General features: G+C 45.4%; 2 protein-coding genes across 4 annotated transcripts in view; one reads left to right on the top strand and one right to left on the bottom strand.

The window, feature by feature from the left end:
• The window catches only part of NEURL1 (neuralized E3 ubiquitin protein ligase 1), an 84,244-nt gene extending 80,912 nt beyond the window's left edge, over positions 1–3,332 (top strand). Inside the window, exon 6 of the mRNA XM_041461649.1 lies at positions 392–3,332. Within this exon, the coding sequence (XP_041317583.1) occupies positions 392–633 (242 nt within the window). The 3' untranslated portion in view covers positions 634–3,332. The remainder of the gene's footprint in view (positions 1–391) is intronic.
• Positions 3,333–6,162: 2,830 nt separating this feature from the next.
• Positions 6,163–19,901, bottom strand: part of SH3PXD2A (SH3 and PX domains 2A) — a 247,934-nt gene continuing 234,195 nt past the window's right edge. For all 3 annotated transcript variants that reach the window (XM_041461000.1, XM_041461001.1, XM_041461002.1), the window contains one exon: positions 6,163–19,798. In XM_041461000.1, coding sequence (XP_041316934.1) covers positions 17,903–19,798 — 1,896 coding nt within the window. In that variant the 3' untranslated portion in view covers positions 6,163–17,902. The remainder of the gene's footprint in view (positions 19,799–19,901) is intronic.

Raw genomic sequence — 19,901 nt, 5'->3', positions numbered from 1 at the left:
GCCAATGAAGTACAGTGATATTTAGATAAATGCACATGCAGTAAAAAAGTGTAGGCTTTTCTGCAGCACTTTTAAAACTCCAGACACCTGCACGCTCCCAAGGCATTGATGGTAGGATACGTAACTTACCAAATCCCTGTTGCATGGGAGCAGCTGTCTCTTGGCTTGCTCTTCATGGGCAGCAGACCCCAGCAGATGTTGCCTTTCTGCTGCCTTGAGCCTTGGCATGTGACGCAGGACTCGGTGAGTAGGACAGCAGGTCACAGGAAGGAACCCTGGTCCTGGAGCATGCATTTCTGCTGGGGCATGGTTCCTCCCTCTGTGGCTGCAGCGCAAAAATCACCTTGGGATGTCAGCAAGAGGAATGACCATGTTTTTTTTTGTGTTGCAGGCACAGCTCCCAACTCTCCAAGCAGCTTGCCTGAGTCACCCATCTCCCCGTCCGTCTCAGGGACCTGGGTAGATGAATGCACCATCTGCTATGAGAACATGGTAGACACAGTCATTTACTCCTGTGGACACATGTGTCTCTGCTATTCATGTGGGCTGAAGCTCAAGAAGATGGCCAATGCCTGCTGCCCCATTTGCAGACGGGCCATCAAAGATATCATCAAAACATACCGCAGCACTTAGAGCAGCAGCAGATGCCGTGGTGGGGACTGGGCACGAGGGGAGGAGGCTGTGAAACAGCACAGGCCTTGGTCTTTATTCGTCACCCAGGAGATTCAAAACCCATCACCCTGACCTCCTCTTCCATGGACAACAGATGAGACAAGCTTAGATGCTGCTCTTCTACCCCCCAAGCAAGCCCTGGGGCTGAACTCCAGTGTCAGGGAAGTTGCTATGGACTACTCTCCCTTGTGGATTTTAAACTTTATCTCAAAAAATGCCTGCTGGTGCAATCATCACTTTCTACACCAGGCACAGCAGAGGGGAATCTCCACTCTTTAGCATAGACAGCAAGTGGTAAAAGGTTCAGTGCTACACATCTCCTTCCAGAGGCACCCCAAATGCGGAGACAGCTTAGCAGAAGAGATGAGCAGCGCGTTTCTGTGCACAACCAGCTTTACTAGAGGAGGCTCCTTAGAAAGGACAGAGCAAGGCAAGCATTGACCCAGCGAGGGAGGAGCAGTGGGCACAGTCACAGCAGAGAGGCTGGGGCCAGTGCAGAAAATAACCCAAGATTTGTGAAGCAACACCCACCCCATATCTGCAGACAGAAGAGCAGACCCATGGCAGCTCTTGGGGGCTGTCCCCACCTCCTCCGTTGCCATTCTCTGACAGAGGCTTTCACGGTGGTTTTGGCAACAAACACTGGCAACAGCTCTGCTCCCTCCCAGCAGCGTCAGCCACCTCCTGTCACCACCCTGTCACACGAGGAGGGGCTCCCAAACCCCAGCACCACCAACCTGTGTGTGGTCTTCATGCAGCACGAGGGATCCAGCAGCATCTCTTCTCCCATGGGCCTGTGGGAGAGGGAGACATAACTCCCTCACCTTTCTCCCCCTACCATCCAGACAGCACTTGTGAGGAAAAACCACAGCCTCACCGGGGAAGAATGTATAAACCCACACGTCTGTGGGTTACCTTTACTGGTAACTTTATCACTGTGCTTTAAGACAAAACCAGCCAGGTGGTACTCAGCTCTTCACAGCCACACCGGCAGGACATGGCTGTCCTTACATGTTAGGAAGTAAGGAATGAGAGAAAGATAACTTGAGTGGTTTGGTTTGCTTTGGTTTATTTAAACAAATCTCCTTCTCTCCTGCCTGAGTCAGGAACCTGGCTGTGCCCAGCAGGGACAGTGGTGGCCCCCTTGGTTCCCATGCAAACATCTGCTGCTGTGCCATGGCCACGGGTGTGACCCTGGGCTGCTGGCCCTTGGGTCTGGGCTGTGTGGCTTGGCAGCAGCAGGAGCTGTCTGCCTCCCTTCCCAACCCAGCCTGCTGCCTCCCTGGGCTGCAGAGAAGGGAGGGAGGGACTGTGTCTGGGTTCTGAGGGGAGGTCAGGGCTAGGGTGCCATGGCAGTGGAGTTTTCCACCACCACATCACCCACATGGCCAGACCAGGGAAGGCCGTGGAGTCACACCCTTCCTGCTGAGCTTTTCCTTTTCACCCGAGCATTTGGCCAGTGATGGGATAGGGGGGAACAGTGTGGTGCAGGGATAACACTATTTAATGCACACATGCACTTGCTGCAGGGGACATCATGCCCCCCACCCCCAGCAGCAGGTGGGTTTTTACCCCCCACACTGGCAGAGGCTGATCCTAAAAACACCTGGAAAACACATCCTTGCTCTGTCTCTCAAGGAGACGCAAAAAGAGACTACTCACTGGGGAGCACATTGTAGAGCCTTTCCCTGAGGGTGCCACCATCACTGCAGCCTAGCCAGGGGTCTGCAGCTCCCCCCAACCTGCCCTGCAGGCAGCACTAACTTGAATGCTGATACTCTGGGTGACAGGGATTTATGTTCTTTCCTGGCATACCTCTGATGTACGACCCAAACCCAGCCGTGTCCCAGCTGTCAAAAGCTCCAGAGCTCATGGCTCCCATTCCCAGATGCTCTCACTGAGGGGCAGGAGGAGGCTGGTTGGCACAACCTAGGGGAATCAGAGCAGCCCTGCAAGGAGCATGGCTGGTCCTCAGGCACACAGCCAACTCCAACTATGACCAGCACACACAGGGAGCTTTTTTCAGTAGTTACACAAACTCCAGTGCAAAGATTTCAAAAAGGAGGAACCCAAGGGGTAAGAAGGTGGTGATGAGACAGTGGATGTGGGGAAATGTGCAATAAGCAGCCTCCCAAGCCTTCACCACACCAGTGGGACCAGTCCCACTCCATGCAGGGAAAGCCAAGCGGTAAATTTCATTTTTCAAGAAATTCCATCCATGGGTACCAGTGCAGTGGTGTAAATTCCCTTTTCACCTTTTGAATTGAGAGTGTTTTAATATATTAACTGTGTTTTGTTTTACTGTGGACCAAACTCTAGGAGTTAGGAGAAGCTGAAAGCTCCCCCAGCATCTGAGTTAAAAAATTGGGGTTCAGTCCTACCCCTGCATAGGCTGGCCTCCAGCTGTAAGCAGGGAAGAGAAAAAGGCTCTCTCCAGGGAGGAGAAAAAAAAAAAACCAGCAAAACCAGTAAAAATAACAAAAATCCTAATCTTTTGTTTTGTTCGACTGGTGTAGGTTCCCATGTACCTCTGTGTTGTGTCATCTGCATTTCATTGCTTTACTTTAAGATGTTTTGTGTTCTGTTTAAAGACAAGAAAAACTCATTGTGAATAATTGGATAACTGTGATCGTGAATAAAGTTGATTTAGATATCCTACAGCAGCACGGGTGGCTGAGGATTTCCCACTTCATAAAAGCAGCAAAACACAATGGCCAGCACAGTGAGAGGCTGAGGTAAAAGCAAGGGTGGCATGAGAGCCTCTCGCTTAGGGGGAGCTGGATGGAGAGATCTCAGGCTTTCCTTTAGTTCTTGAGGCTGGGAGGGCATTGGGAGGTGGATATCAATATCACCTTGGCGGACACCACACGCACATAAGGAATAGAGAAAGGTGCAGAAGTAAAAGCAAGTGCTAACATCATTCCTGAAAGCTTAGCCCCACACTCCTGAGCCTCTTCATGCCCTCCCTAGAGAGAAGTCACAGCTTCTTTACTCCCACTGCCTCGGTTACAGTCTCTTCTGTAACCACAAAAAAGCGTCCTCCACCAGCACAAAGAACTTGTTCTGTGAGGAAAGCCAGGACATGCTGCTCAGCCCAGGAGGGGACAAGTAGCGCGTCTGAAGATGAGGCAGAGCAGTACCATCCCAGCCCTGACCTGAGCAACATGCTGAGAAGGCCCACTGAGCATCTGTGGTCTGGCCAAGCAAGATGCTCAGGTAAGGTGCAGATGCCTCCCGGGTATGTAGCAAAGGACACAAGGACCCAAAGGGAATTTGGATTCTCCAGAGGTCATGCCAGTTCCCTCAAAAACCCAATCCTCTGCTGCAGGTATCTGCTCAGGGGCACACCTACAATACAACAATGTGAGATTTTCTCCTCATCTTTTTAACTGTTCAGTAGATGAGACTATCTCGATCATATTCTTGTCGTGGGACATATTTGAGGTGGCATCTTCTCCCTCAGTGGAGGTGCTCCATTTGCCAAGGGCCAGGGACATTCCAGCAGTGGTATCCTCAGCCTCTCCAGATGAAGCCATTCTACTCTAACTACTGAAACATTTCATGTTGGGTAAAGTGAAACCACTTTTCCAACCCAGCTTTCTCCAGCACCAGCCTGAGGAGATCCCAGCTGTTGGGAAAAGGCAAGTCTGCACAGCTGTGTGCTCCCCTCCAAGAGCTGTTCCAGCTCCTGCTTTCCCTGGGACAGGAGGACCTCTAGTGGGTCTGGAAAGCCTCCTCATTCCCTCAGGAGCAAGGGACAGGGTTGCACAGCACAGAATGCCCTAGAACCTGGTGGCACTGACTTGCTGGACGTGCTGAGCCCAAGCACTGCCACAGATTAGGATGAGTGAAGTGCTAATGCTCTGGGCCAAACTCAGATCTCCTCCTTCCTTGGCACCTGCAGGAGGGACCATGGCACATCTGCCAGGTTTCCCCTGTGCCAGCCTCAGCCTGTGCAGCCCCTCATGCTGCCGTGTGCAACAGCCCCACTGAGCTTTGCATCCTCATCTGCTGAGCATCGCTGGAGGCACCCTGCCCTGCCCTCCTCCCCACATCCAAACCAGAGCTGTAATTTTGCCACTGCTCCCCAAGAATTCTCCACCAAGACCAGCTGTGGTGCAGAACTGACCTTCCCCAGCGAGGGTACCCCTGCTTCCTGCAGGGCTGTGCCCGGGGTGCCCCGGCTGCGGCACAGCCCGCGGCGGGCGCGAAGGAGGCGGAGGAGGATGAGGGGGAGGATGCTCCGAAAGTGGTCCAGGAGCTGCAGCGCTGGTCCAGCATCGCCACCTGGTGCCCAGTGCCCGGCCCGGAGCTCAGCCGCCGCTCCTCCCGAGATGGATTTTAACAAATACTACAAATGGACTAAAGTAGGACCAGAAAAATTCAGTCTTGAGTGCAGCACAGTTGTGGTAGTGGTTCTCCGAGAAAAATGAGCAAGAAGTGAGCAGTTAACAGTGAGTTACAGTGTGCAAGGGGAGGCATTAGTAAATAGTGATTGCATCAGTCCAAAAAAACCCTTTCAAGCTGGCTGGCTCACTCACCACAAAGGGGAGAGGGGGCACAGCTTCCAGTCACACTTGGCACTACATTTATGCCTAGGACTGTGTGCTGCATCAAACTCAATTCCTGGCATCCTTCAGAGAGCTGGGACTCCTTGTGCACCATTCACCTACATGCCAGCACAGAGGAACATCTACAGTCAGGCTGGGCTGAAAAGCTAAAAAACAACCTTGTTACCCCTCTGTATTACATCCCTTGTTATTATCTCCTTACCCAATATATCCCCTAATCCACTGCTTTTGGCATCCCCAGGAGATGTCCCTGCATAAGGAGAGGGGATCCATTACCAGAAACTTCAGTTTTACCCATCTGCTGCTTTGCACAGCAATGACTTTCTACTTGTTGAACTATTTGGGCCTCCAACCTCAAAGACAGGTAAGAGGAGTCAGAAGTGCCAAGAAACCTTGCAGGATCAGACCTTAGTATCCCATGTTAAAGCACCACTTGCTCTGCAGACTGCACACAGGGCTCATCCCACATTGCAGAGCAACTCTAATCACAGAACCAAATGACCACTTTTGTAAAAGTATGCTTTTCTTCTTGTTTTGAACCTATCCTTCTCAAAAAAAACCCACAAAAAAACAAAAAAAAAAAACCCCAAAAAAAAAAACATCCTTCCTTGAGTACTGTAAACCTTAACAACTTGCTCAACACAGACTAAAGTTCTTCATGTTTGAGGGCACAGGTGACTTTTCCATAAACTTTGTGGAATAGAAAAATACAAAAATACAGCATACATTAACAACTTCAGCCAGGGAACAAGACAAGGTCCTCTATCCATTTAGCCTAAGATAAAATTTGAAATTGCATGAACACACAAATTACAAGTGATTCTGGGAAAGATAAACTCACTGGAATTCAAGTGGAATCAAAATAGTACTGAAAAAATTAGAAGAAAACCGCCAACAAAACAAACCAACTGGATCACAATTAAAAAGGTCAAAAATTTATTTTTCCTTAGGGCATAAGAGGCATTGTAAACAAAATACCAACAAACAAACAAACAAATCACAAGTCAATTCTTACAGTCTGCAAGCATTTGAAGATAGAGTACCCTTTTCCCACCTCCCCCCAAACACTGCAAGCCTGCTCAAATGGTAACAGGCAACAATCCTGGGCCCTGAAGGTCCAGAGAGTTTTTACATATCCCAAGCTGGGACTAGATTTCTCATGTAAGAAGGACACTGCATCTGTTTTATCAAACACTTAAAAAAAAAAAAAGTCCAACAAAATATAAATATTACAGACAAAGATCAGATTTAGCACCACCTTTGGTCCAAGCAATCAATGAACTGGGAGATGACAGGTAAAGTTTGTTTAGCAAGTCCTTTCTGCCTGAGTCTTTGAAAGCATTAGAGGTTCATATTGCAAGAACTTGTAATTTCTCTGAGAAAACACTTCTCAAATTCTGGCAGTCCCTCACAACCTCCCAGGGTCCTGCACACAGGGAGGGGGGAGAATCCTGGCTGGGCAGCAGGATACTGATCCAGGTCAGCAAAGGTCACTCAGAGTGCTTGGCAGAGCCCTGTGGGACATGGCAAACACCGTGCCAAGGGTCTGCTCCTGCTTTGGCCCAGCAGAGCTCTGAGCTCAGGCACAGAGCAGGAAGAGCAGTGACAGCATCCTGGATTTCCCTTTCCACTAACATTTGCCCCCCTCCACCAGCTGTGAGTTGCCAGGGTGGGTGATGCCTGAAAGGAGCTGAAGTTGCCTCAATGCAAGTTATTTCAGCATATCTGGAACATGCAATTCAGGAGTTCTTTTATCAGTTGCAGTTTACTCCAAGGCCTTTTTAGGCTCCTCTTTTCCAATACACACATGCATATCAGATGCATGGCTCTGAATTTTTGCAAAGAGGTGTCACTGGCCAGCACTAGTGTATGCCAGGACACAATCACAAGGACCTGTGATAATCCTAGAAGAAAAATAAAGCACCTGGCCATATTTTATGTTTCTTATAACTCACTCTCCTAAGTGTCCAGAACTCAAATTGTCTTTTCCTTTCCTGCAGGAATTTTTGAGCAGTCCTGATTAACCATTATTAAATGCTGTTCAGTTCCAAAATAACAACCGCTCTAACAAATGCCTATAGAGAAATGCTGAGATCTACTTTTAGGCACAGTAATCTGCTGTCTGTTCTGCATCTTCACATGTACAATTTCCAAAGACAGATGGTGTTATTCTCTGTTGAGAGACCCATGCAGAGTTTCCACCTTTACAGACAGAGACGTGATTAAAATTTCCCAAACAAGCACTTGTTTTTACTTCACTGCTTTAGAACATGCTGCTCTAGGGGAAAAAATCCCCAACCTTAATTGCTTCACCTTGTTTTGCAGTTCTCTGAGCAAGCAGTTGGTCATGGCACAGAGAGAAGGGCAGCCCTCTGAGTGCATTCCCTGTCCCACACAGGGCACTGCCATGAGCACAGCTCCGGACTGGGCACTGCAGTCAAGTAAAGTCCGCAAATCTGGATTAAGGGGGAGCTTATGCTTTTCACAGCTCATTCCTCCCACCCCTGTCATATCCAGAGCAAATGAAGACATTGTACTATGATGATTTCATCACCTCTTCCTGGGGCAAAGCCACACTTCTGTTGTCCCAGTCACAGAAACAGGCCCCCAGTACCGTATGTATCAGCTAAATCTTCACAGGTCCCAGCTGATTTGTGCTGAAGCCTGAGGGAAATTTCTAGAGAGTCATTTGGCAAAAAGGAGATCGGTGTTTTCCTCACTGCTAATAGATCTTTTGTGTTGGCCCACAGAAAAGTTGCTCATTTTGTTAACTAGTACTGTAATCTGCATCCGGGCTTTATAAATGTTTACACACCAACTCAAGGACTGGTCACAAAAATATCTGTTTTGTGCCAGTTCAGAGAGGCTGGGGCATCTAATCCCTCATTAACAGTAACTCTTACCATCAATGGCAAAAGATGCTGTTAAGTGCAGAAAGTGTCACTTTTTTGGATTTCAGTTTTACTGGGATGACTGAGAAAGCCACATTTTTTTAAAATCATGCATATGGTTGCCTGTCCTAGGAAAACCTCTCACAGACTCAAGCACATCTGGACCCTTACAGCAGGAGCTATTCATTGTACAAACAGTTTTATCCAACTGGTCAGCATCTCAAGTTCATTAAACAAAAACTGAACAATATTTGAAGCTACAGTTATTATTTCTGTCCCTAGCTCACATTTGTTATGGCATGCTGTGAATGTCAAGATACCTGTCACCTCTCTAAGAATTAATTCATGACCAAAAGCTTTATCATCTACATGATTAACAATATTCACTCCACTGCCTTCAGTGGAGCTGGATCAGAGGTCACCACAAAATATGGTCCAAAGCTGTTATCACAAAAAAGGATTTCCCCAGACTCATTTTCTTCCTCTCTTAGTTTAACTTGCAACCCAAAACAAACTAAATTGTCTCCTGCCCATAAACTCTCTTAAAAAAAAACCCCAAAAACAAACAAACAAAAAAAAGCTCTCAGCTAACTCCTTCTCATATTTACTGCAACAGAAACCACACCAACTTCTAGACTTTTCCGAAGCAGAAGAGACGAATTGGTTCCCATATTAAAAACAAAACAAACAAAAGACAAAAAAGTGTCACCAACTTGACCACACACACACACTAAGACCAGCCACACATTTCTCTATCTCTGGTCACCGACATACTCTCCCAAGATTCCAAGCTCCACCAGGTACATTCCCACCACCTAACCACCAAAAAACGGAGCTCTACACCAACACAGAAATGACAACAGCATCTAGTTTTCAAGGTCACATGAAGAAAATCAACCACCCAAGAAACCCACTGCAAAACTTCACTTAGACCAGGCCTAGATCCATTTTTTTTTTTTTTCTTTTTGGTCAACTAAAACTTTGGGACAGCAAACCCTCTAGGAGCTTCCAGTACAGACACATGCCATTGCTCTGCTAATGCAGAGGAGCACAATAGCTCAAACAAATTTCAGCCTTCCTTCACCAACAGGTTTAGGCTCCCAGTAACTCACTACCCACAGTTTGCAGAGATAATCTGGGCTAATTAACAGCTCTGGAACCACTACAGATGTACACAGGCAACTGAGCTGCTTTCAGCACCCACCTGGAGTTACCCACATCTGAACTTCAGCCTAAGCAGCAATCACTCAAGCTGCTGGCAGGACTTCTCCTGATATGATATTTGATACTGAGCCTTAAATGAAGAGGCTCATCTACATGATTCTCCCTAAACACTGCTAGCAGAGCAATGAGCACTGCTGACTGCAATTAAATCTGCACTGAAGGAACAGCACTGATGTCATGTGCAAGTCAGCCAGACAGCAGAAATGCACTTACTCTGTACACTACTGACCCCAACACTCACTTCAGACCCTCAGTACAAAAAAAGTCATTGTAATGCTACACACACTTTGCTTTTGCAATATTCCAGGTTTGAACTCTTCATGAGTAATGAGCAGGACTTTTCAGCAAGCCTGTTCAGCATGACACAGAAAAATTCCTCCTAGCAACTGGAAACAGAACTTCCTCCTTCCCTGAAAGTCTAAGACAGGAAGTAGTTAAGTCAGCTATTCACTGAAATACTTCATTTTTAAAAAGGTTTATTTTTCTTTTATTTTTTATTTGTTCCAGTTTACTAATTGCTACAGGCTAAGCTCCAGTGACTGCACTATTCTTTTCTGTCCTGCTTCAAGGGGACAGAAACAAACCGAATTAATGTGTTCTGGGGGATCCAGAGTCAGGACAGAATTCAATGTCCCTCTAGTCATCACCCAAGGGTGATGATGGGATTTTGTTTATTTATTACTACTTCCCTGGTGACCCAGAAGCAGTTCAAGAACAAGCTCTCCAACCACAAAAGAACTGTTTGCACAAAGAATGCTGCCACATTGCTTACTTTTCAGTCATCAAAGACAGAGTCAATAACAGCTTTGATGGGGAATATCTGGAGAAACATGAAATATTTACCTAAATATTAAACGTTATATTTAAAAAAATTTCTTACAGTGCCAAGTGATTCTCCCTTCCACCCATTTTTCTCCTCCACCGAACAGGGACCAGGACAGGTACCATTGTAACCAAATACCTTGAGCATCAGGGAAAGGTCACTAAAGCCAACGTTCTTCCAGAAGCACTGCTAGCACTGGGTTGTTCCTGCCAACACGGACAGGTCCAGAACAGCCATGCTTGCCCAGTCCACCAGCTGAACCTCAGTGCACGCAAACTCCCAGACACACAAACTGCCTCAACGACAACAAGCAGATAACCTGTGTTTGTCTTCTCTTGGTGGATTGGTGGCTTCAGGATACAGATTATCATAGTACATTAGGGACTGAAAAAAATCAACTTTCGTCAATAACAAAAAATCCTGTCACAGAGCAGTGATGTATTTAAACCATCTATACAGAGAAAGCATCTGCAGTGTCAGACCAAATAATTCATGGCCTTATTAGAAACATTTTTTTTCCTCATATTTTATCTATCTCTCCCCCTGCCAATATAGTTACTTCTCATTTATTTTCTAATTTCATTCCAAATGATCAACATAATTCCCATAATTTTAATTCAGTAACAAACAGGAGTCTCAACTCAGGACAGTAGTGGCTTATGCTGACAAGAACAGGTCTGTAAAACGCCAGTGTGAAGCTTTAAACCAAATTTATTTATAAAAAAACCAAACACAAAACAGAAAAAAAAAAATTGCACTCTCCAACTAAAAATCAACACTACCTTGATGCAAGAACAAATGAAGAACATAGTTGATGGGACCAGCCCAGCCCTGACAATATAAAATGGGGGAAACTAATTAGTTCTGACTGTGCCAGCCGTGCCCGCACGCAGTGCGGCGCAGCTTCCGCTCCAGGAATTGCTGCGGAGTCCCGGCCCTGATGCAAGGGCACCCAAGAGAAAAGACCTCCTTGTTCCACCCTTGGCACACCCTGCAAAACTGACACTCCAAAGCAGAGCTACGGGTGACCTTTCACAGACACCCATGCTTTGCTCCAGATTGGGTCCTAGATGGAGGAGGAAAAGCAGCAACAGCAACCTACATCCCAACCCTAAGTCAGCTGACTGGGGGCTTCTGGATCCGGCCTTATGTACAGTACTTTATTTGAAAATTACAGACACATACAACAGACACGACTACTGAGCAGCAGAGAGGGAGAGAATGAGCAACACAAGCACTGGGCAGTGTCAGCAGAGGCCATCAAACAGTTCAAGTGTGCGGACACATTCCCCATGCATCATCGCAGTGCTGGTCCCTGCTTCTAGCAAGCAACAAAAAGCAAATGAAAACAAAATAACTTAGACAAACATAAGCTCTCAGACCATCATACTGGTACTGATGGCAGCTATCAAACACTGCACTGATACACAGCACTTCACTACGTGGCTAAATAGCATCTGAAGGTGACAGAGAAGGAGCTGCTGGTGACGGAAGAGCACCAGCAAATAGCAGCAAAGCTCCAGCTGGTTTTGAAGAGCTGCAAGATTTGCAGCACAGTGGATCGTGGCAGAGCAGCACCAAAGCTAAGCAGTCCTGTGCACCCTTTGGAGGTGTAGGAGCAGAGTGCACAGAGCGTGCTTGTGCTGAGAACGGTCCATGCTGAGCACCCACAGGAGTCTTCTGTCAGTGTAGCTCTACTGATGCTCGTGGGCCTCTTGCCAGTTTAGACAAGAGCATGTAAAAGAATTAAGCTGGCTCCTCAAAACCAGATTCCTAATTGGTAAAGTATTAGAGGTTTTCCAAAATCATGTGTTTGATACTATTTCAGCCCAGCTGCAGAATTCAGTTTTTCTGTTTGAATGCAAAGGTCTCTGGTAATATTAAGGCATTTTGACAAACTTAAGAGCAGCAGGACAAAAATTAAGCAGAAAACAGAGGTACATCTCTCCAGAGTAATGAACTAGAGCCACAGGAGATGTACTTTCCAGAGCTCAGAGAGTCAAGTGCTCTGGCTTTCACATTTCTCTTGCACCTTACAAAAATAGTCCAGTTTTTCAAAGGTAGTAGATTTTGCTGCTACCTGTAAAGTCACATTATTTTTGACAGATGGAAGCTCTCCTTCCATTCAAATAGAATTTAAGACAATACATCTTTTGAAGAGCAAAGTTTCTGCCCAACTTTATTTAGGACCTGAGAGATCCACCTTTGCAAGCCAAGAAATACGAAATCAATATCCAAAACATCTGTGAAATTCTGCAGGTGAGAATTAACCCAGATAAAAGGGAGACTTTTTCTTCTTCGGTTAACAATAAGGACAGAAAAGTAAGGACCTGTAAGAACATTCCCATAGCTCTTGCAATAAATACAAGTAACAATGCAGTAGCCAAACTTGGGACTGCATCAGCAGAATTATTTTCCCTTCTGAAGTTACCACCAAATCTGAAGTGCAACAGAGGACGTAACCAGCAGAAACAAACCAGAAGACAGAATCATGCATGGATGACATACAGAGTGTTTCAAGCATAGCTCAGAAGTCCTGTATTGATAAGGATGTTAATGACATTCTATACATAATCCTGGCAACATGCTGCATAGTCCTTATACTTCCACTAACAGGTGGTACTTGTTTATGGAAAGCAGCCATTCCCAACCCAAGCCACCCCAGCTGGCAGTCTCTACCTACCCAAGGGTCCTGTTTTCATCCAGTTGCCCCCTCCCCTGAATTTCCCCTTCCCTAAGAGTGCATGAATAGAGAATTGCAAACATTTCACACTGCACGTTCCACTCCAAGTCCTGGATGAGGGGCCTGTTTATTCTATGAATATTGCACTTATCCACTCATTGGATTTGCTTTTACTCAAGAATGCAGAATATTTGGGAAAAAATAGAAAAAATAGTAGGATAAAACACAGGAAAATATGAGTTATTAACAAGCTAGCTATGAAGATCTAAAATTAAATAGTACTAGTTCTATTCTGTTAATACTAGGAATATGAAAATAATGAATGCTTTATCAAATTCCCTTGTTTTTCATATAAGATAAAAGCAGTAACTTTCTTTTTAACTGAGGAAAGCAATGAATATATATTACAATAAAATATGATTCATTAAGATCTGAAAGTGATGAAAACAATTATATAATGCCTTCGTCAAACTTTATAGCATCATAATGGAAGGAGTCTTTGGGGTACACATCCACAAGGGACAAATGCATTTTTTAGCTATACCCATGCAGGTGTGAATTTCCATTTTGAAGAGTCTAGCTGCAAGACAATTCCAATCTTTCTTTATTGTGTATTTGCTACTATTGAATGCATCGATAAAAAACTTCCTGTTGACACATCAGTTACGTACCCCAACATGTGCCCATCATCTCTTTTATCTTGAAAGGTGTGGCTTGCAAAGGACTAGTTCATAGGACTACACTCACCCATTGCATGGGGTGACAGCTAAAACAATGAACAGGAATTGCCTCCCATGGGGAAGGACTCCTAACAAAATGCATGACTCTTGCTGTTATGAGAAAGTGTTTTGAAAGGGGAGACAAGGGAAACCAGCAAATAAACTTTTCAGGCATTATATAAACCTCAATAACGAACTCAGAAGTGCTCATTATTATTAAAGTTGCAGTATACAGCAAGACACAATTTTCACATTCTTTAATTTTGTTCTCTGGCATTGGAGTTTGGAATTTCTGCTGGTCCAAATTCAAGACTTTTTGGAAAATACAGAGAGTGGGTGAGAGCAAAACAGCACGAGCAGCTGCCTCTCCCCCCAGAGGAGGGCCCCCTTCAGCTGCAAATGGCTTTGCTCAAGCCCTGCAGACTCTTCCTCTTAACAATCTGAAAGAGAAATTTAAACAGTACTATTGATTTCTGCATTGAGTGTTCACTGAGGTGTACATTATATTTAAATATTGCTCTTGATCCAGTGTCAGTTCTGACAAATTTAGTAAATAAAAGGCGACATTAACATTTTTAGAAAAGAGCTAAAATACTTCTAGCACTACACTGCCCTCTGAGTATTCTGCCAGGTTTTCCTGCCCTGCAGTCAGCTTTTTTGATGTAGCTTAAGGCATTTCCCTCTGTTTCACAGCTAAGAGTGAAGGGCTTGCTATTTCAGGTATCAGTAGAACTGACCACAACTAGCTGCTCGCTGATGGAAAAAACAATAATTTTCCTGATATCTCTCAGTGGAAAGCATCAAAAAAACAGAGAACACCTCAATGAGAGATGCTATGACAATGGTAAGACAGGAGTGGGAAAAAATTGGATTGGGAGTATTTGTTTCAAAAGTGCCCTTTTAAACACAAGCAGCCAAAACAACTACCAAGTGAAGGGGAGCCCAAATGGAAGCTTTTCCACCAGGGTGGAAGCCAGCAAGCCAAGTGATGGCCAACAATAATTTCTGGCACCAAGTAGGCCATCCGCACCCCATCCTTTTTGCTGGTACAGGTGAGGGCAGAGGGAGACCACAAGTGTGGTTCTGCAGCCCACCTACAGGGTCTGGCCTCTCCTCAGGAGGGAGTGAAGCCTTGGAGATGGGATAAAGCAGCAACTGAGCCATGGAGCTGCTGCGTGAGAAAACCCTGGCAGTACTGCAGGCACCCTCATGCTGTGCCACCCTGCCCTGCCTGCAGCACTGCAAACCACCTCCCTGCAAAAGCCAGAGCTGGAGAAGCAAGCCAGCAAGATGGAACAGGAGCTGTGGGACAGACGGATGTCTGTCTCAGGCAGATCCTGAAGCCTCCTAACCTGAGCCTCACGGAGAACTTGCCTCCACCAGGGCCAGCCCTGTGCAAGGCACATGGCAGCCAGGCACTGGAAGTGTCTGCCAAAAACACCTGTGCCAGCCCACACCCTGCAAGGACTCCTGCAGCTCAGAGGTGCCCAGGGCTGGGCTTTGCTGGATGCAAATGTGAGTGTTTCCAGTAGTCTGGGCTCTTCTGTCTCCCTGCTGCTCTTCCCTCCTTGGATAGGGGCTCATGTCAGACCATACCATACTCAGAGAATTCAGTGGCTCAATGCAGAAGATCTGGGAGCTGTGCTTTACATCCCCCCAAAGAGATGACCCAGTGGGAATGTCTTTAAACAAAACTTTAGAATATTTTAAATAATAAGTTAATTCTTAATAAATATGTGCTTCAAGAAAATGATAATTATATACTGCACCTTTAAATAATGCACTTAGTTCTCTGCATTGGCTTCCATTTTGGTTTCTTTTATTGTTAAAGTGCATTAATTCAAAATAATGAACCACTTCCGCATCATTATTGTTAAAATAAATCATAACATTAATACGAATCACTAAGTCACTACTATTAGTACTGCAATCTAGCAGATAACTCTATGTATTGCTCTATTTAATACTGTCCAGCAGAAGAATATAATACTTCTATTATAATCTCACAACAGCTCCAGCAGTCTTTTATGGCTGCTACCATATTAGTACAACTAAAAATGGGGAGAAGTATGAGAGACAGGGCCACAATGTCTCAGACACACATCCAGTGGGATGAAGCTGACTGGACATACACTTACACATCGCATGGTGAGACATTAAGGTACAAAAGGACCCCGCACTGGGACGTGAGCTGTTGTGCAGTTACACCTCCTTCTCCTGCCACCACAATTTAAAGGGATCCCAAACAAACAGCGTCCCCTCCCCACCTGCATGCAGAGAGCTGCTCAAACCACAGCACTATTTGTAGCCTGTAGCTGTGGCACCTGGATGTTGTTTCAGCTACCAAAAGGATATCAGCCACATTAGCTGTAGGCAACTCTCTCAGTGTTATCATGGAAATTAATAAAACCCCCAAACCACGCACACACACACACATACAGAGAAAGAAAAAAAAAGAAAAGAAAAAAAAGAACAAAGGAAAAAAATGAAAAAGACAAGAATAACATATAAATTTCCTATTTTTTTTTTTGGCAGTGAAACATCCCCCAGTAACATATGGTCTTGTTGTGCTGTTTTACTCAGCCCCTTGATCCCAGCTTTTTTGAAGCCTTTATAACCTTTAACATCCAAGCCAAATCAGTATGAAACTCTGGTGGAAAAAAGGACATGTAATGCTTTGTGTAAACCAGTAGTGAAATGGTTTTCTCCCCCTCCCCCATCTTCCCTTAGAACAGATTTACAATGCTGCCTATTATATAAAGGAATTAGATATTGAGCTTGAGTGATTAACAAGGCCATTAAGAAAACCCCCAAGCATGACTTCCTTAAGCTCAGTAGGGATTTAGTAAATTATGTTTACTGTACAAGGCTACCTCACAAATAACTCCACGTTCCTAGCCTCTTCAAATGGGTACCTCTTCCATTTCCCACACCACCCACACCGTGTGCCACATTTCAAAACACGAGTTACAAAAGGCAAACAGAACTGGAACTAGAAGAGGCAGCTTCCTGGTTAGATGCATTGTAGACCAAATTATTTGATATGAAATCTCTGAGCCTGAGAAGCCCAGGTCCACTTTCCAGTACAAACATACTCTTTGGATTCAAGTGGGAACAGAAACACGTATTTGGCTCCTACTTCAGTTTTAAGTCTTTTCTGGTAAAACCAGAAACGCACACTAAGAAAATACAGTAAACCCAGAATGCACAGAAAAGACAAAAACAAAACACAAAAGCAATTCCCCAAAAATATACAAATTATGTGCAGACTGAGTTTGATGGCTTTTTTTTTTTTTTTCCAACTCATTGTAAACACTGATGTTGCAGAAGGTTACAAATTTTTCTCACTAATATCTTGGTGGGCCCTGCCAGCAATCAGCACCCTTGGATTTGGACCAGAGGGCAAAATAAGAATTAACACATCTGACAGCTTTGTCTTCAGTGTCTTAAGGGACTTTGTTGACTTTGATAACTTTTGAGAAACCTAACTCTGGGAAGAGAATCAACCAGTGTCACCTGGCAGGAGTCAGGCACAGAACCAAACATGAAGCCTACACAGTAACAGACGTGTTTAAGCAAGGGGTTTGTAGGTTTGTTTTTACAAGCACCAGTAGGCATCACTGCCCGTGAACACCTGAAATCCCAACTAAAAGAACAAGACAGAATGAAAGGAAACAAAAAGTCCCCAACCCACACCACCTGATGGCCTTTTCCGGCGAGTTAGCCGTAACAACACTGAAGTCAGAGACCAAAACTCTCCACGATGAAAAGGCTCCAACTCTGGACCTACCAAATGTTGAGTAAAAAAAAAAAAAAAAAAAAAAAAGGTGAACATCTCCAAAGGATTAGAGTCCCTCTGTGTTTCAGAAACTTTCATTTGCTTCTCACTTTAAGTTGTGGAAAAGCATCCAAAATTCTTGGGTATTCCACGTATTGACAAAAATGAGGAGAAAGGGAGCCAAGATTGTAAAACAGTTTGGCACAGAACTCCCCAGGTAGATGCATGTGTATTTCTCTCACAAAAGGCACACATTTGGTTTCCTATCAATAATGGGAAGGATGGGATGTCATACCCTGTTACACATACAAGATTATTAACAACTTCACAAAAAGGCATTTGACTATGCTGCATCTTCCTCGTAGTTGCTTACAACATGTAAACCCCACAAACTTCTCCAGAACATGGCAGATTTGTCCTCATACAGACTCCTCTGTACAAACTGGAGCACAGGGAAACGTCTTTTTGTGTAGCAATTGTTTTTTTCCACATGTACACAGCAGGAACAGTATAAATTAGGGAGGTTAAAGATATTGCAACATTAGTTCTTTTTCTCCAAATAATTTGACGGCACCCAGCCTTTGAATGGCTTCACACCATTCATTATCTGGCAGTACCACCAGCCATTTGGGTTCCTTTCGAGGACCTCCATGCAGACACCTTCCTGAAACCCTGCAGTCTCCTCATCCCCTTCATAGTCCGCAATGGAAACATAGATGTCCTTGAGATTGTTGTGGATGAACTGGGATTTCTCAATGGGCTTTGGCCTGACTGTGGACACAGGGATCCCATTCCTCTGCGTGGGGAGGTTAGAGGTGGTCTCAGAGCTCTCTGTGCCCAGCCGCTCCGGCTGCTTTCCCTTTGTGTCACCAGGCTGTGACCACGCGTTGCTGAAGGAGGAATTCCGACGGACGGTCCTAAGTTGATCTGTAGCTGTTAAAGACTCATTTCTGCGCAAGGAGCATGACAGGTTGTTGTCCTTTGGTGGTGGAGACACAAACACTGACTGTGGACGGACAGCAAGTTGCCTCACACCATTCCTCATTTTAACTGGCCCTGATGCTTTGGAAAAGCCACCAGGAGGTTTGCTTGGGATGGGTGGTGTTGCACGCTTGCTCTGGTTGATGGTGTTCAAAGCCTGAACCCTCTTCTCTATCTTCTCTAAACTGTTTGACTTGTTTTCATTTTTCCTGTTCCTGGCAAAAGAGGAATCAGTCTCTGCTGATGTAGTTTCTCTCTGGTTATCAGGGAGAGCCAAATAATGGGAAGGAGCCCAGCCTTCCATGTCTCCATACTTCAGGTACCACCATCCACTGGCTTGCTTTTCCAGCACTTCTACTTCTACTCCTGCAGGGAAGCAAATTTCAGAATCCTGTACCTTTTGGTAGGCGTCAGTGGTCACATAGAAACATCTGGAGTCATTTTCTTGCTCAGTTTTGGCAGTATGGCTGGAGCAGAAGACGCCACGGGAAGGAGCTGTGATGAGATCAGCCGAGCTTCTCCGAACAGGGTCATCCTGGTTCTCAGAAGCTGTGCGGGGAGGGCTCGCAGACTCTTCACTTCTTGAACCTTTGAGTCCACCTCTGAGCTGCCCAGTTGGCCTCAACTGACGCCTTAAAGTGCTAATATCCATCTTTTCTTGGCTCTGAGAGTCTGCCTTGTTCAGGAAGGGCTTGGGCCTAACGATTGGCTTTGCTCTGATGGAAGGACTCTGCCCGGGATCTTTCTTCATGCCTGTTCTTGGCACGCTACGTAAGCCGACATCTGAAGCTGATCTTGGTTTTGTCTCCTCACTCCTGGAATAGTGACATTTTCCGAGATCAGGCTGAATGTTTTTGTCTGTCTTGAGCTTCATGAGTGATGATTTCGGAGAGCTGGAACATGGAGAATTCCTTCGGATCAGGGACAGAGAGGAGCTTTTCTGAGAATCAGAATCCCCACTAGACTCCTTGTTGGACAAAGCATCTTCCACATAACGTCTGAACCCCTCGTTCTCATAGATGGTTTCTTCTTCATGAGCAACTTCTTCTGAAGACTCTCCTACTTTGAACTTAGCTTTCTGAAGTGATGATACAGGTGAGGGCTTGAGGGGCTGAAACAGTCGTTTTTCAGGAGTGCCCTCTTCATGGTGACTTTCACTCACTTCACACTCCGAGTCAAAGCCAAAGGCAGGTACATCATACTCAGGTTCTTCGTATTTCAGCTTGTGGGGAGAGTCCTGGGTATCTCCTGAAGAAACTGCTCCAGGAGTTGTTCCTTCTTCTGAGTCTTTTGGTTTACTGGGAGGTGCTGGGGGAGGAACCTTTGGGCGGGTTAAAGTACTGGTTCTCCTGTTCAAATTCGGTTTCTTTCTTTTGTCAATGTAAGATGCTGGAGCCCATCCTTCCTTCTCTCCAATCTGCACATACCACCAGCCACCAGAATTCTTTTCGATAACCTAAGAGGTAACAAGGAACATGTTACTTAGACAAAAAATCTCAGCTCTCTGCTTCCCACTTCTCCCCTTCCAATCCACTCCCATGCAAGAGATAAATACCACA

This window comes from Pyrgilauda ruficollis, unplaced genomic scaffold (assembly GCF_017590135.1).
Source record: "Pyrgilauda ruficollis isolate IOZ18807 unplaced genomic scaffold, ASM1759013v1 scaffold15, whole genome shotgun sequence".
Taxonomy (NCBI): Eukaryota; Metazoa; Chordata; class Aves; order Passeriformes; family Passeridae; genus Pyrgilauda; species Pyrgilauda ruficollis.
This window is presented reverse-complemented; position numbering and strand designations above follow the sequence as displayed.